The sequence below is a fragment of the Austrofundulus limnaeus genome, unplaced genomic scaffold (genome assembly GCF_001266775.1).
Source record: "Austrofundulus limnaeus strain Quisiro unplaced genomic scaffold, Austrofundulus_limnaeus-1.0 Scaffold803, whole genome shotgun sequence".
NCBI classification, from domain to species: Eukaryota; Metazoa; Chordata; class Actinopteri; order Cyprinodontiformes; family Rivulidae; genus Austrofundulus; species Austrofundulus limnaeus.
Window position 1 is genome coordinate 15,977 of NW_013953205.1, and position 16,101 is coordinate 32,077.

The 16,101-nt window shown below is 42.3% G+C and overlaps 1 protein-coding gene across 2 annotated transcripts; it reads right to left on the reverse strand.

Moving 5' to 3' along the window:
* Positions 1 to 1,104: 1,104 nt before the first annotated feature.
* On the reverse strand, positions 1,105 to 13,954 carry mxra5a (matrix-remodelling associated 5a; the record flags this gene model as incomplete). 2 transcript variants are annotated; one of them, XM_014028767.1, is given in 6 exon segments in its annotated part: positions 1,105 to 4,469; positions 6,016 to 6,342; positions 7,833 to 8,751; positions 9,325 to 13,134; positions 13,323 to 13,713; positions 13,825 to 13,954. In XM_014028767.1, coding segments are annotated over 6 exon segments (7,104 nt in total). In that variant the 3' UTR covers positions 1,105 to 2,878.
* Positions 13,955 to 16,101: the final 2,147 nt, after the last annotated feature.

A 16,101-nucleotide genomic window follows, 5' to 3' on the forward strand; every position in this document is an offset into this window, starting at 1 on the left:
ATCAGGTCCAAGAACCATAACCTCTGTCTCATCTGAGTTCAAAAGCAGAAAGTTAAGAGTCATCCATGTTATTATGTCTGTAAGACATGCTTGTAGTTTAAGTAACTGGTTGGATTCATCAGGTTTCATGGATAAATATAACTRAGTATCATCAGCATAACAATGGAAATTTATCCCATGCTGTTTAATAACTTTACCTAAAGGAAGCATATACAAAGTAAAGAGGAATGGTCCAAGCACTGAACCCTAAGGAACTCCATGACTAACTCTGGTGTAAGAAGAAGATTCATTATTAACATTAACAAACTGAAATCTATCAGTTAAATAAGACTCAAACCATTTTAGAGCCATGCAAGAACAAAAAAAGTGTAAATGAATCACAGTAAATGTGCAACACTTTGTGTGGTCCTTAAATAAATTATGTAAATACAGAAACATGTGGACAAGCAAAAACAATATTTACATTTTTTTAATGTTTAGTTAAATATTTTGACTCTGCTACAATTTAACAACTGATCTAGATTAAGGTATAACTTCATTTGGGTCCAAATTAGGAACATATTTGGGAACTCCTATCAGAAGCTAGAACTGAATGAGTCTGTATGAACTCCTGATTGGATCAGTTTTGGGACAGCAGTAATCGGATACAGAGGGTCAGACTGTCAGACTCAATGTTTTCCTAACTGAGGTCATTCACAGTTTTGTCATCAACAGTTTAAATATTAAGTTCCTTAAATAAGGTTATCCAAACAGCCTCTTTTGGGACGGCTCTAGCAGAGTGGTTTGGGGAGTCGTCCTGGAACAGGAAGGTCACCGGTTCAATCCCCCGTCCAGCTGTCTCAGTTGTTGTGTCCTTGGGCAAGACACTTTCCCCCTAATGCCTCTGATGTGTCCCATCAGTGTACGAATGTGATTGGCTCTGATTAGTCTCCATAGATGATTGTACGTTAGCTTTGCACAGATTGTAGTGTGAAGAGCTTTGAGTGCTCTGGTTGGGTAGAAAGGTGCTAAACAAGTACAGTCCATTTACTATTAAAGTGAAAACCAACATTGTTCAGCAAGAAAACATTTAGATATTAGCTAAAAAAATATGTATGTACACAATTTCTGTTGAAAACATTTTATTATGAAATGAGAGGATGAAGATAAATGTTATCATTGTCAAAAAGAACTTGTGCTAATAATACTCCAGTTTTCTGCTTCATGTTTTTTCACTGATCAAAACATAAACAAGAACTAAAAAGTAAAACTGGTCTGACTCCAGTCTTTATTGTCTGTCTACCAGTGTCCTAGCCTTTAGACACCATCTGCCATAGTGTCCCCAGGTCTGTCTCCAGTCCTTCAACTTTGTTTACCACAGTGCCCTCAGGTCTGTTTCCAGTCCGTTGAACCTGTCTACCACAGTGTCCCCAGGTCTGTCTCCAGTCCTTCGACCCTGTCTACCACAGTGTCCCCAGGTCTGTTTCCAGTCCTCTGACCCTGTCTACCACAGTGTCCCCAGGTCTGTCACTATTCCTTCGACCCTGTCTATCAGTGTCCCCAGGTCTTTCTCCAGTCCTTCGACCCTGTCTACCACAATGTCCCCAGGTCTTTCTCCAGTCCTTCGACCCTGTCTACCACAATGTCCCCAGGTCTTTCTCCAGTCCTTCCACATTGTCTACCACAGTGTCCCCAGGTCTTTCTCCAGTCCTTCCACATTGTCTACCACAGTGTCCCCAGGTCTTTCTCCAGTCCTTCCACATTTGTCTACCACAGTGTCCCCAGATCTTTCTCCAGTCATTCGGCCCTGTCTACCACAGAGTCCTGATGTCCGTCTCCAGTTTTTCAATTCTGTCTACCACAGAGTTAATAGCTACTAATAATTCATAACTATTAGACTTCTCAATCTCAAAATGTCCTCCCATGGAAGTCAACACCATTGATTTCCCCTCACTTTAGCTGTTTTATTAGATTAAAAACAGACCGGTAGATTGTATTTTGTCACAAACCTGATATTACAAATTTGATTAGACCAATATATTGTGATTTTGTTACTTTCTTTTTAAAGTGTTTTTGACTGTCTTCATAGAGTTGCTCATCTCCTCTGAGTGGTCTATAGAAACTGAATTTCTTGCTGAAAAATTAGCTTTAAAAAGTAATTTTACCATCTGTTACTCTTTTCCCTGAGTCATTAGTAGTTTCCACTTAATTTACTTTATCATGGAATTAAGGCATAAATGCTCGAAAGTTTTAAAGTTAGAGATTCTGTCCTGGTAAGTCTAAACTTGAACAGGCTGAATAATTTAGTTGCATTGCAAGGTATCAGTTAGATAAACTAGTAGGCCTGAGTCTGCGGTGGGAATAGAAAAGGTGTTGGCTCAAAATAAAATAAATATAATATTTGTTGGGGTCAATAACCTTTGGCTTTGAGTTCAAGAGACCAGTTAAGTTTTTCAAATGTTGCTAGAAAACAAATCTAAAAAACTATTAAAAGAACCACTGAACATTATTTTAATGAAACTGGCAAAGAGAATAGTCAATACGTTGACATCTGCAACTGATAACCTGATTAAAGAGGGTCACCACAGCAGAGGGATCTTAGCAATACAAACATGGCTAGAAGTCAGTGTATTTGACAGAAAGTGAGCATGAAATGGAATGAAGACATTTCAAATCATGTCTCAAACCTTGGCATTAACTATTACATGTCAACCTCGTTTGTTAGCAAAATATTTCACAAACCTCAATGAAACTCTCAGTGTTCATTTACAGCTGATTGTTCCTGGTAATATGAATCCCTTCAAGAAATGATGGGCCTTTTGAAATCAAAAGAATGAGTTGCTCTGAACTAGGCAGTTTATTGGGCATACAGTACGGTAGTGGACCAAGATAAAGATCCTTAGAACACATTGAGGAATGTAGCCTTGGAGTCCATGCCAATGGCATTCTTGGCAGTGCATCGATAGACACCAGTATCTCTTTGTGTTGGATTCTGAATAATGAGGGACCCTTGTGGGTGGACATACTTATTTCCAAACAGGCGTGGCTGAGCACTAACAGCTAAGCGGGTTTTATCTGGCGTTTCCCACGCCAACTCCACTTTAGGAACCCCAGTCGCTGCACAGTTTAACTGAATGGCAACTCCACGTTTAGCATACGTCACAGAGGGAGGGCTGCTGGTGATTTGTGGAGGGTGTGTGGCCACGGTTACTGATACAGAGAGCAGAGAGCTGCCATATTCGTTAGCAGCTATACAAACATATGGACCTCGATCATGGATGGACGCTTGGCGGATGGTCAGTGTCCCATTGGACATTATAGCATACCTTCCAGTTCTCTGCAGCTTGTTCAGAACAACCCCACTGGGGAGGGTCCATGTTAGTCTAAGGGCCTCACCAGTGGCTTGACAGTGGAGGAAAAGTGTTTCCCCATTCATGATACTGACAGGAGAGATGTATCTGTTTTGGATCTCTGGTTTTCTCCCTGGGGACACTGTGATCATACGCTCCACAGGACCAGCAGAGTTCTGCCCCAGACAACGGTACGTGCCTGCTTCAGCAACAGTTGGGTTGCTGATGATCAAAGAGCCATCSTCCTGGTGGAAGAACTTTAAATAYCGAGCACCAAAGGGCAAAGGTGTGCCATTAGGTAAGATCCAAGTCAGATGAGGTAGTTTTATGCCTTCAAATGAACAATTCAGAGTCATGGTATTCCCCACTCTCAGAGACAAATTATCCCTTTCAGGAACTCGCTTTTGTGTAATTTCAGCAGCTTCTTTGACATCTAGGTTAACCACCAGTCTGGCCTCCCCTCCATCATTACGGGCAAGACAAATCAGCTGACCTGAGTCTGTCTGTTTGGTCGATCGAATTTCCAAAGTACCATTTTGATGAACTGTTACTTTGCTGGTGTGGTACGGTGCTAAAAGGATAATATTTCCTGGCAGAATCCACATGATCTGAGGTGCAGGGTAACCCTTTGCCACACAATCCAGCAGCTTCTTTTGACCTTGAACTGCAGTTGCCTTTATCACGTTGACAGCTCCTCTCAGATCRTTGATAACTGGAGATGTTACCAGGACCTCCAATCTGGTAACTTTAAGGTCTTGTCCAGCACTGTTCTTCACCAAGCAGGTGTAATTACCTTCCTCAAAGCCTTGGGCCTTTTGAATAATCAACGTTCCATCATTAAGGATCTGGTATTTGTCCAGGACAGGTGAAATCAGTCTATTTTTTGGAGACATCCACATTATGGCAGGTAGAGGTTCACTCTTGGCATTGCATTGCAGAGCTACTGTCTGACCATGGAAAACTCTGACAGTGTTCCAGTCTTTGTCTTGGATTTGTGGTGGGGACACAGCAGTCTTTACCCTGACCCTTACTTTCATCTCATCCTTGCCAAGCTGGTTTTCTGCGTAGCAGGTGTAGTCCCCTTCCTCTGGCATGCCAACATCATCAAAGTAGAGCGTTCCATTGTCAAACACCACATACCTAGGAGAAATACCAGAAGAAAAGGATGACTGTTATGGTCTGATGACAGGATTTATAAACTCAGAAATGTAAGCATACATGGCATGAATTAGAGCCCTAAAGATTATATGAGCAAGGAATTATTGTACAATATCAATTATTAGTTTATTTTTATATGATGGCCATGATACAAAATAAATAATCTACTAGACTGTGGATGGTCACTGCATGATCCTGCTGAGGTTTGTAAGCATATATTAAGAACACAGCATGCTTCTCATTATGCATGATAGAGTGTGTTAAGTGTGAGTATTCACACAATGCCCTTAGGGAGGCTGTGGTGGTTTATTGTTGTGGTAGCAGCAGATTAGCATCCTGTGTGGGGCGTGGTGGCAGCAGTCAGTATTCATGACCGTGGTGCCTGAGCTCACTGATGTGGCCTGGCTACATTCTCCTAATGACAAGGCTACAGCCCTGTAATTACATCAGTGTTGCGCACAGGTGCATCCTGACACAGTCCAACAGAGCTCCACTGTGATGATGAGCCAGATGAAAAACCTGATCAAGAGACTACCGCTGGCCCTGATTGGATCAGACYCCTGGTCTTCAAGTCCTGAACGTCTAAGCAGAAACAGGTGGTGGTGCTTTGCAAAGCATCCTGCTGAGAACTGGCTTCTAAGAAATCCATCCAATCTGGACTTAGTGATAGCATGCCAGTTGTCCTAAAGGTTTGAGAGACACTGGTTCTGATCCACCTTGGACCACAGGGGAAATTCATTGTTGACACTTTTCAATATGTCCACCACCCCCATGTGGGGGTTGATGACCAGCAGACTCAAGATGATCATTAATAAAACTGTTGAACATTTGAGTCTGGAGGACAGGAGGACACTGAAAAACTGGTCTATCTCATAGATCATACATCCCACCTCCTCCATAGACCACTCATTTCAGTCTTCTTCAATCGTCTTTATCCTACTCTCTCTGAGTGTTGTCCACAAAGGGACCTTTTAGATATGGGTCTAAGGTGTTATCCTTTAAAATAAAATGGTTTTTAGTCAGTCAAAACAAGAAATCAACAGTGACACTTCAGTTCTCTTTACATACTTTATTTCTCTAGATGCAAAAGTACAGTTTTGAGACTCCTAAAAGACTGTTTTCTTATGGACAATAACCCTACAACAATAAAAAGTCAGTGTTTTCAGAAGCACTGTCCTGTGTGGACAGAATCTCTCACTGTCTTCCACCTCAAAATTTACCAGCTCTGCTTTGTGGAAAAGATGAATCTCATTTATAAAATGCATTTTATGTCTGCTGCTCGGATAGCGTCCTTTACCTCCAGGATAAATAAAGTATTCATTCATTCAGGCCTGCTCTTGTTCTGAAGAAGATATTTACTCAACCAACAACAGGTCTTTAGAAAACTAACAGTTTAAGATTTTATTCTATTAATTCACTGGAAACTAAAAGTTCATGATGGCTGAGATCCAAATAAAGCCTGCTTCATCAGTATACAGTGATTTTATCAGAGGAGTTAACTGGACCCAGTATTTCTGAAAGTCCATACCTGCGGCTGTGCCTGGCACTGGTTCCCTCTCTTTGTTTGACTGGGTTCACCATGGTGCCATCTGGCAGGGCCCAGCTGATCTTTGGGTTGGGGAGACCAGAAGCCACACAGTCCACCTTCAGGTCTGCACCATGGACTACCTCCTGACTGGATCTCTGTTGCTTCCTGTCAATCTTGGCAGGTCTGGTCAGAACGCTGACACTCAGCTGGACGTAATCGTCTCCCATCTTGTTCCGTGCAAYACAGAGGTAGTCACCACCGTCCTTCTCAGTCACAGAATGGATGGTTATACTGCTGTTCAGGGACACCTTGATCCTGGGGTCAAAACTGCACCAAACAGTAAAGAGGTACTCTTCAGTTTACTGTGTGATGGTGAGTACAAGGATTACAACATCCTATACAACATAGTTATGAAGGTGAAGAAAAATGGTTTTACTTTGGTCTATAAGCAAATTATCTCATCAAACTTAACAAACCTCTGAACATCTGATTAATCYGATTAACTGTTGGAGGTAACATGATTCAAAATGGCTGCCAGTCAACTGACCTTAAACACAGAAAACTTACTGACCTTTTTTCAAGTATTTTACTTTATCTATTGAAATGCATTCAGATCTCTGCAGTACGTTCAAAAACATTGTTCTTTTTTAATCTTCTGCTGTGCACAGGCTCAGTTCTTGTCTTTGTAGGCTACTCATAGCTTTTAGCTAGTCTTTAGCCACTATTAGTTTTTAGCCACCATTGTGCTACTTTTAGCTTTTAACTAGACCTTTGTTCATTTAAGCTAGGTCTTCATTACTTAAGCTTTTAGCAACATTTTTACTGTTTCAACTTTTTGCTACAATTTAGGTGCTTTATCAAGCTTTTTTTTACGATTAGATTTTTGAAAGTTTGTGCTGAAAAGAATATTTAGCTAAACTTTTCTTTAAGTTTTTAGTCACAGTTCTGTAACATTTACGTAGATTTTGGTTAGGGGTTTGTTAGTTTCAGTCAGTGTTTTACAATTTTAAACGTTTGTTGCTGAAATGTGTTATACAAAAAAACTTGATTGATTGATTGACTGATTGATTGCTTGAATGAGTGACTGATTGATTGATTGAATGATTGATTGACTGACTGATTGACTGATTGACTGACTGATTGACTGATTGATTGCTTGAATGATTGATTGACTGACTATTTGATTGATTGACTGATTGATTGATTGATTGAATGATTGATTGACTGACTGATTGACTGATTGACTGACTGATTGATTGACTGATTGATTGCTTGAATGATTGATTGACTGACTATTTGATTGATTGACTGATTGATTGATTGATTGATTGAATGATTGATTGACTGACTGATTGACTGATTGACTGACTGATTGATTGACTGATTGATTGCTTGAATGATTGATTGACTGACTATTTGATTGATTGACTGATTGATTGCTTGAATGATTGACTGACTGACTGATTGACTGACTGACTGACTGAATGATTGATTGACTGATTGCTTGAATGATTGATTGACTGACTATTTGATTGATTGACTGATTGATTGCTTGAATGATTGATTGACTGACTGATTGATTGACAGATTGACAGATTGATTGCTTGAATGATTGATTGACTGACTGATTGATTGACAGATTGATTGCTTGAATGATTGATTGATTGATTGACTGATTGCCTGATTGATTGATTGATTGATTGATTGATAATGTATTCCAACATTTGTCTTTTAGCTAGCATTATGCTTCTTTTAGCATTCACACAGCATTTTCAGAGAAACTGTTATTTCTTTAGTTCATCACATCATGTTATTACCTGTACTGAGCATCAACCAACTTCTTAGAGGGGGTCCTCCAGAGGATCCGGGGTTCCGGCTCTCCTGTTGCTTCACAGTTCAGAAGCAGTGTACTTCCATACATCACAGTGGTTCTTTGTGGAGATGAAGATAATATGGTGGCCTTGGCAGAGACCTGGTCTCTCCTGATGTTTAACGTCACAGTTCTAGTGGCTGATGCTCTGGTGTTTGTGATTGAGCACTTATAGATTCCAGAATTTCTGGGGCCCAGTTTCCGTATGTGGAGGGTCCCGTTTGGAAAGATATTAAGGTTCTGTCCTCTGACTGATTGGGAAGCAGAAAGCTGTAAGCCATCAGGTGTGACCCAGTGAATGAYGGGCTGAGGGGTACCTGTGGCGGTACAGTTTATATAGGCAGTGCCACCCTCTGGAAGGGTCAGATTCTCATGTTGGTTCTGGTGGACCTTGGGTGCCAGTGCTAAAACAGAAAGGTGTACAGAGACTGTGTCGGAGCCAACTGCATTGCTGCCAACACATTTGTAAATCCCTCTGTTGGTAAAACTGGTCTGGCTGATCCAAAGTGTTCCATTATTATCAACAGATATGTGCTGTTGAAACGGTCCACCAGCCGATGGTGCCACCATTMGGACATGATTTGGGAGAATCCACGTGATCCGAGGTACAGGGTGGCCTTCTGCCACACATTCCAGTTGGACTTTATCACCCAGATAGGCTATGACGTCTTGCTGTCGAGGTCTGAGGATGTGAGGGGGTTGGGACAGGACAACCAGGTTGACCAGCATCTCATCTGCACCATACTGGTTCTGAACTACGCACAGGTACTGGCCTGCGTCCACCGGCTGGGAGGTCCAAATGATTAAAGTTCCATTTGGGTGGACCTCAGACTTCTGCATCCTTGTGTTCTGAGCAATGGTTTCACCTGCAAACAAAGAAACAACTAGTTCTGATTTGAGCAAAATGCAGTCCTGGCATGCCTTGAAAAGAATGTATATCGCCCAGAATTTAAACCTAACATCATGATGGAGTTACAGCCACTTAGATCAACACTTAAAATAACAATATGATCATATAGTATGACAAAACATCACACTCAGAGTGTTTGTTAAAGACAATGCTCCCCTACACTAAAATTGAAAAACGATTGAGGGTATTTGAGCTGAAATTATGTCTAAACTCACTAATAGAGTGGGCTAAGAAGGAAGGGGCAGTGGCTCTGAGCTCTAACATATTGTGCCAGATCTTTGTTTTTGAGTATTTGGAGCAAATGTTTTCTCTGTTAGCGAAATATCTAATGACCAACTGGATAGTCTATAATGAGCCTTAAAGACTGTAGTCACTGGATTAATGTTTTGGAGTCAATCCACTTTAAGGCAGTTCAGCTAATCAGCACTAACCAGCACATCACATTCCCATAAAAATATTTGTGCAGAGAGAATGTCTGTGACTCTCACAGTGAACAAAAAGCTGAATTATTGGGTTAAGTCATACATACCAGTAGCAACTTTAGTCCAAGACAGGAAGGGCCTTGGCTGGCCCTCAACCTGACAGGGAAGCTGAGCATGTGTTCCAGCTTTCACGGTGATAGTCTGGAAACTGTTCTTTGTTATCCTTGGCTTCCCTCTTGGCTTGGATCCTTGTTTATCTGGTGTTGATTGGAGCACAGACGATGTTTTGGTAGAGGTCTGGGTGTTGTATAGTTCTACATCTGCAGAGGTTGGATTTGTGACAGGTAGTTCCTGACTTGGTGATGGTTTTGTGGAATGGAGGCTAGTTTTTCYGTTTGACTCTAATGTGGAAGTGATGAAGTTTATTTGTTGATCTAGAGTTTGGCTGAGTAAAATCTGAGGACGGTGAGTGGTGACTCTTAGTGAAGTTGTTGTATCTGCTCCTGTAGAAGACATTTCTGGTTGTGTGACAGGTAGCATAGCTCTAGAAGTTGTTACAGAGTAAGATGTAGAAAAGGCAGTGGAGGCTGGTGCAGTTTCTTTGTTCCACATATTTTGAGTTTCTTTAAAACTTTGATCAATCTTTGACTCAGTTTTCAGAATCGCATTTTGATATAAATTGTTAGATACTGTAGGTGTCGACACAGTAACCTCGTCTGTTTCTAAATCTTGCTCAGAAATCCTGCTTGGTGTTTTATGGAACCTACTGGATGTGTCCCTGGAGGGTGTTGTTCCAAGATCAACGACATAAGCAGCTGAGGTCAAAGGAGGAGGAAGGAATGAAGAACCTGTTCCTGTCTCATTCCAAAGCATCTTTACACCCTTTTGAGAAAGTCTGTGTTGATTGACTGATAGATTGTTTTTGACATCTGTTGGCAAAGGTGTCACAGTTTGAAAAGCCTGGACTGATGGGTCTGAAGGTTCCATTTCTAGTACAACTCTTGAATCCTGAGTGTCCTCTGAAGGTTTATCCAGCAGATGAAGGCTGTTTGTAATCTTTCGCTGAGAGATTAATGTGACAGCTTCAGAAACCTCTGGAGGAGATGCACTTTTAAAGATATCCAAGGCAGCATGAGATGGGGTACTTTCATGGTCTGTACCTGGAGAAGCAGGTGGAAACACTGGTGTGGCTTCTGTAGCTTGGAACAATGGTTTACTTATGAGTACCTGAGCGTCTTTTGATGGTAATAAAGAAGGTTGAACRTTTGCATCATACTCCGTCCTATAAACTGTGTTTTCTTCAGGACTCTGTGTACCTAATGATGCTTCTTGGCTCTCTGTGAATGGAACAATGAAACTGACTGTAACCTTTAATTCTTCTGGTTTTAGCTCTGTAAAGACAGCAGTGTTGACCACTGATGAAGCAATGTTAACAGGTGTGGTGGTAAACATCTGGGCTGGTGTTTTTATCTTGTGTTTTCGTCTGTTTGCCTTTTTCTTCCGTCCTTCGTTCTTTCTCTGAGAGTTGGGCCGCTGTCGTTCAGACCCTCCCTTTCTGACAGAACTGGGAGCAGGTGAAGTTCTCAGAGATGCTGTTGTTAGAAGAATTTCAGTTTTCAAACTACTGATAGTTGGATCCCTTGGCTCAGGGTGAAACAGTGGTATGGTTGATGTTTCACTGAAATCTGAGACTGACTGACGGTTGACTGAAGAAAGGGTTTGATTTTGACCAAAAAAGTGTTTTCTTTTGTTTTTAAATCTGGCAGCTCCCTTTGGTTTAACTTTACTCAGCCTTTTCTTCGGCTCCTTGGACCGATCAGCTGTTTTGTCTGTGTCAGCATCTGTATTTATGCTACTGTTCTCTATGCTGCTGTTGGTTAGAGGGTCTCTGTCTACCTGCCAGATAGTGATAGCTTGTGAGGAAGCAGATGTGGTCTCGGGTAGATAAAACAAAACGTTTGAAGTTGTGTGTTGGTCCGACTCCCTCTGTGTACTCTGTGTTATTTGTGGTTTTATTGTTGTCTGCACGCTGTTTGTGTTTTGGCTGTTAGAATTTACATCATGTAGGCTGTATACAGCGTAGCTTTCAGATGTCTCAGAAACACCTTGACTGTGTGTCCTGGATGGATCCAGSCTCTCTGTTTGATGTTCAATAACACTATCTGATGACTTGTTTGGAGTTTTCAGTGGCTCTGTATGTTCCATTACGTTACTTTGGATTGTATACTGAACCGGTGTTTCTGTAATGGAATTCTGGGCATTCCTACCCCGAATCTTTCCCAAAATATCGGCCCATTTCTTGGGGTCTATTTTACCCTTGGAGATATTAATCCTCCTCCTGTTCCCAACAATAATTTTTCTGTCTTTAGGATTAGATCCCGTTGGTTTATGAAGCGGCGGAGGTTTCTGCCACATTTTCCTGGATGGGTGGATAACCCTGCGGCCCAGGACCACTCCTCCTGTAATCCTCCTTCTAACAGGATTTGAGCGGCTCATTGGAGCCCCATCTTGAGTCATTTCAACATCTCCTGATGCTTCCTCACCTGTATTCCCTGTGGGGACTTTAATTTGGGTGCTAATTCCTGAGGCTGACTGAGGTCCTGTGGGAAAAGCCCACAGGGGCTGGATTAGACCCTTGTCTCTTGCTACGGTAATCTTTTTAACCAGTGTATCTACACCGAGTGGATTAATGGCAACACATTTGTAATAACCACTATCTGATAGCTGAACCTCTGGGATATAAAGAGTACCATTGGAATAAACTAAACCTTTAGATGAGTTAGTGTGGAAACTAACTATGTAGTTACTTGGTAAAATCCAGCTAATGTCAGCATCAGGAGAACCAGAGGCTATGCAGTCTAGAGAAAGAGGGTTCCCTGGATCCTCCTCAGTAGAATTAATAGATGTCTCCTCTCCTGGAGGAAGACTTGAAGATTCATGTACGGCCAGGTAGAAAGGTAGGACAGACAAGTCCCCATGAACCCGGGAAATGCAGTAATAAATTCCCATGTCTTTATGATTGACAGCATTAATCACCAGTCTTCCATCTTTGGACACAAACAGTCTACTGTCTACACTGCTGTGAGCTGAGTCCAGTTTAGAGCCATCCGGCAGCATCCATTGGACCATCGGGTGATCAGAGCCGTGCACGTTACAGTGCATTTCACTCGAACCTCCCACTACAGCACTGAGAACTTTACGAGTCCTGTTTGTTGACTCGATCATGACCCATGTCCTCCTCTGTCTCCTCTCCAGTTCACTGTCCACTGTCTTTGAGAGGTTTACACCCAGAATCAACTGGATACTCTTGGCTGATGACAGCGGTCTGTTCAGCTGGAGGTCTACAGATGGTTGCATCAACCAGACGGGCCGGGCCTTCATCTTTACTTCCACACCTGTGTAGTACAAGGTCTCCTGCATGGAGTCCTGTCTGTAAGTATAGGTTGGCTGAGGAGTTTTGCTCAGAATGACCTCTYGCTTTAAGCGTGCCGGGACACTGCTGTAGTACGCGATCAGTCTCCACATCTGCTCGTACTTTGCTCTGTCAACGGGACATTCCAGGTCCACTGAGAAGCTGATGTTAGTGACCAGCTGATGAAGATTAACCTGCTTCCAATTGATCTTCATCTGTCCTTTAGGCTCGCCAACACTGCAGTCCAGATCAACCTTATTCCCATGTTCATCAGACAGGCTCAGAGACATGTTACCCAATGGTTCCTTAAAGTCCTCTGTGCTCAGCAGCTCACTCTCAGAGTCCTTTTGTTGGGCCGTCCCATGATGAGGGCTGATCGCTGGACTGTGGCAGACCAGGTGCTCCACAGCAAGAAGTTCTGTTCCATTCAGGTGTCTGGGAGACGAGCATGTGGCACACAGTCTGCCACCTGGAAGGGCCCGGTCACTTTTACATTTCAAAAGTCCTATAACAAAAAGAAAAGTAGAATGGTGCTGTAAAAAAACTCTCTAAACAATAGAACAACATTTTACCATTCTGAAAAATAAATGAAACAACTACACCTGCTACCTTTAATGTTTATGACTAGGATCTGCTTAAACTGAGGAAACCATTATCTGAGGTAATCACAAAGTTATTACAGAAAACTCTAACCTGATGAAGTTCTCTCCCAGTCCTGCAGCCACCTCATGTTGCAGTCACAGCTCCAGGGATTGTCATGGAGATACAGAGCCTCCAGCTGAGGCATGGTCTCCAACAGCCGAGCAGGCAGGGACTGAAGTCCGTTATCTGACAACTGAAGGTGCCGCAGCGTGGACACGTGGAAGTGAGCCAGTACCGTGAAGGTAGTGAAGGTGGACGGGTGCAGCTGTTGAAGTCGGTTTCCCTCCAGCTGCAGRAGACGCAGGTAGGTGAGACCCTGGAAGGAGTCCGGCTGGATGGACTCTAAACRGTTGTGGTCCAGGTGCAGCCGGGTCAAAGACCACAGACCATGGAGGGTCCGCCTGTTGATCTCCTTCAGCTTGTTGTAGCTAATCTTCAGCATCTGACGCAACCAGAAACAAAACCTGAAAGTTAACAGTAATAACAGTCTAGCTAAAGTACAATAAGAGGTTTTGACTTTTAAAATACTGATTCCTGCATCAGGCAGGTATACCTGCAGTGATCCCAGGTCCCTGAATGCCCCGTCAGGTAGAGCATGAAGGTTGTTCCCATGAACCATCAGCTGCTGCAGCTTCCTGAGGCCCAACAGAGACCTGCCAGAGATCTGACCGATGCTGTTAAACCTGAAACAAGACCAGACCAGAGTAAACCTCGACAGGATTACACTCTTTAAAGGAACACTGAACACTAAATATCTTACATGGTAAATGGTAAATGGTACTGAACTTATAGAGCGCTTTTCAAGTCCCTCCAGACCCCCAAAGCTCTTTACACTAACAGACATTCACCCATTCACACTCACATTCACACACTGATGATGGCAAACTACACTGTAGCCACAGCTGCCCTGGGGCASACTGACAGAGGTGGGGCTGCTATGCATCGGCGCCACCGGACCCTCTGACCACCATCAGTAGGCAAGGTGGGTGAAGTGTCTTGCCCAAGGACACAACGACTGAGACGGCTGGACAGGGGATCGAACCTATGTTGCACACAGGTGAAAAAGTTACCTTCTAAAAGGACTGAGGAGTTAAAACAACAACAACAACAAAAAAACTGAACAGAAGCTAAAATCAGATAAAAAGTTGCTAATATTTCAAATAATAAGAACAGTAGCTAATAGGCAACAGTAACAGAAARCAAAGGCTAAACCTGGCAAAACTGTCACTAAAAGTACAATTATCAAAACAGTAACTCAAAGCTAAATGCTTAACCTCAAAACTAACCCTGTTTATAGCAATTAATGGTAATTAAAAGCTAAAATAAGAACATGAGCTCAGCACAGTCTGGTTGCTAACTTAACACAGTCTGAATGCTGACTAAGCACAGTCTGAATGCAGACACAGTACAGTCAGATTGGTGAATAATTAAAGTCTGAATGCTGACTCAGCAGAGTCTGAATGCTGACTGAGTTCAGTATAGTACTAACTCAGTACAGTATGATTGCCGACTCAGTAAATTATGAATGCTGATTTAGAACAGTCTAAATAGTAATTCAGTATAGTCTGAATGCTGAGTCAGCACAGTAGGATTGCTAACTCAGTACAGTRTGATTACTGACTCAGTAAATTATGAATRCTGACTCAGCACAGTCTGAAAACTAACTCAGCACATTCTGAATGCTGACTCAGTCAAGTCTGAGTTTCAGCACAGTCTGATTGCTGACTCAGCACAGTAGGATTACTAACTCATTACAGTCTGAATGCTGACTCAGCACAGTCTGAATGCTGACTGATTACAGTATGTTACTAACTCARTACAGTATGATTGCTGACTCAGTAAATTATGAATGCTGATTCAGAACARTCTGAATAGTAATTCAGTACAGTCTGGATGCTGACTCAGCACAGTCTGAATGCTGACACAGTACAGTATGAGCACTGACTCAGCACAAAATTATTGCTGCCTTAGTACAGTCTGAATGCTGACTCAGCAAAAAATGCGGACTAAGCACATTCTGAATACTGACTCAGCAGAAAATAAATGCTGACTCAGCACAAATTAAATGCAGACTCAGCATTGTTTGAATGCTGACTGAGCACAGTCTGAAAGTTGATGCAGCACAGTCTGAGTGCTGACATAATACAGACTGCTGATGCAGTACAGTAAGATCAATGACTCAGAACAGTGCAAATGCTGACTCAGCAGAATCTGACTGGTGAGTAAGTACAGTCTGAATGCTGAATCAGTAAAGTCTCAGTTTTAGAACAGTCTGATTGCTGACTCAGCACAGTAGGATTGCTAACTCAGTAATCTGATTGCTGACTCAGCACATTCTGAATGCTGACACAGTACAGTCTGATTATTGACGCAGTACAGTACGATCACTGACTCAGCACAGTGATAATGCTGACACAGCACAGTCTGAATGCTGACTGATTACAGTATGTTACCAACTCAGTACAACATGATTGCTGACTCAGTAAATTATGAATGCTGATTCAGAACAGTCTGAATGTTAATTCAGTACAGTCTGGATGCTGACTCAGCAAAATCTGAATGCTGACGAAGTACAGTATGATCACTGACACAGCACAAAATGAATGCTGACTCAGCACAAAATAAATGCTGACTCAGTTAAGTCTGAATGCAGACTCAGCAGATTCTGAATGCTGACAGTAAAGTCTGAATAGTAATTCAGCACAGTCTGAATGCTGAGTCAGCACAGTAGGATTTCTAACTCAGTGCTGTCTGAATGCTGACTCAGCACAGTCTGAATGCTGACTGAGTACAGTATGTTACTAACTCAGTACAGTATGATTGCTGACTC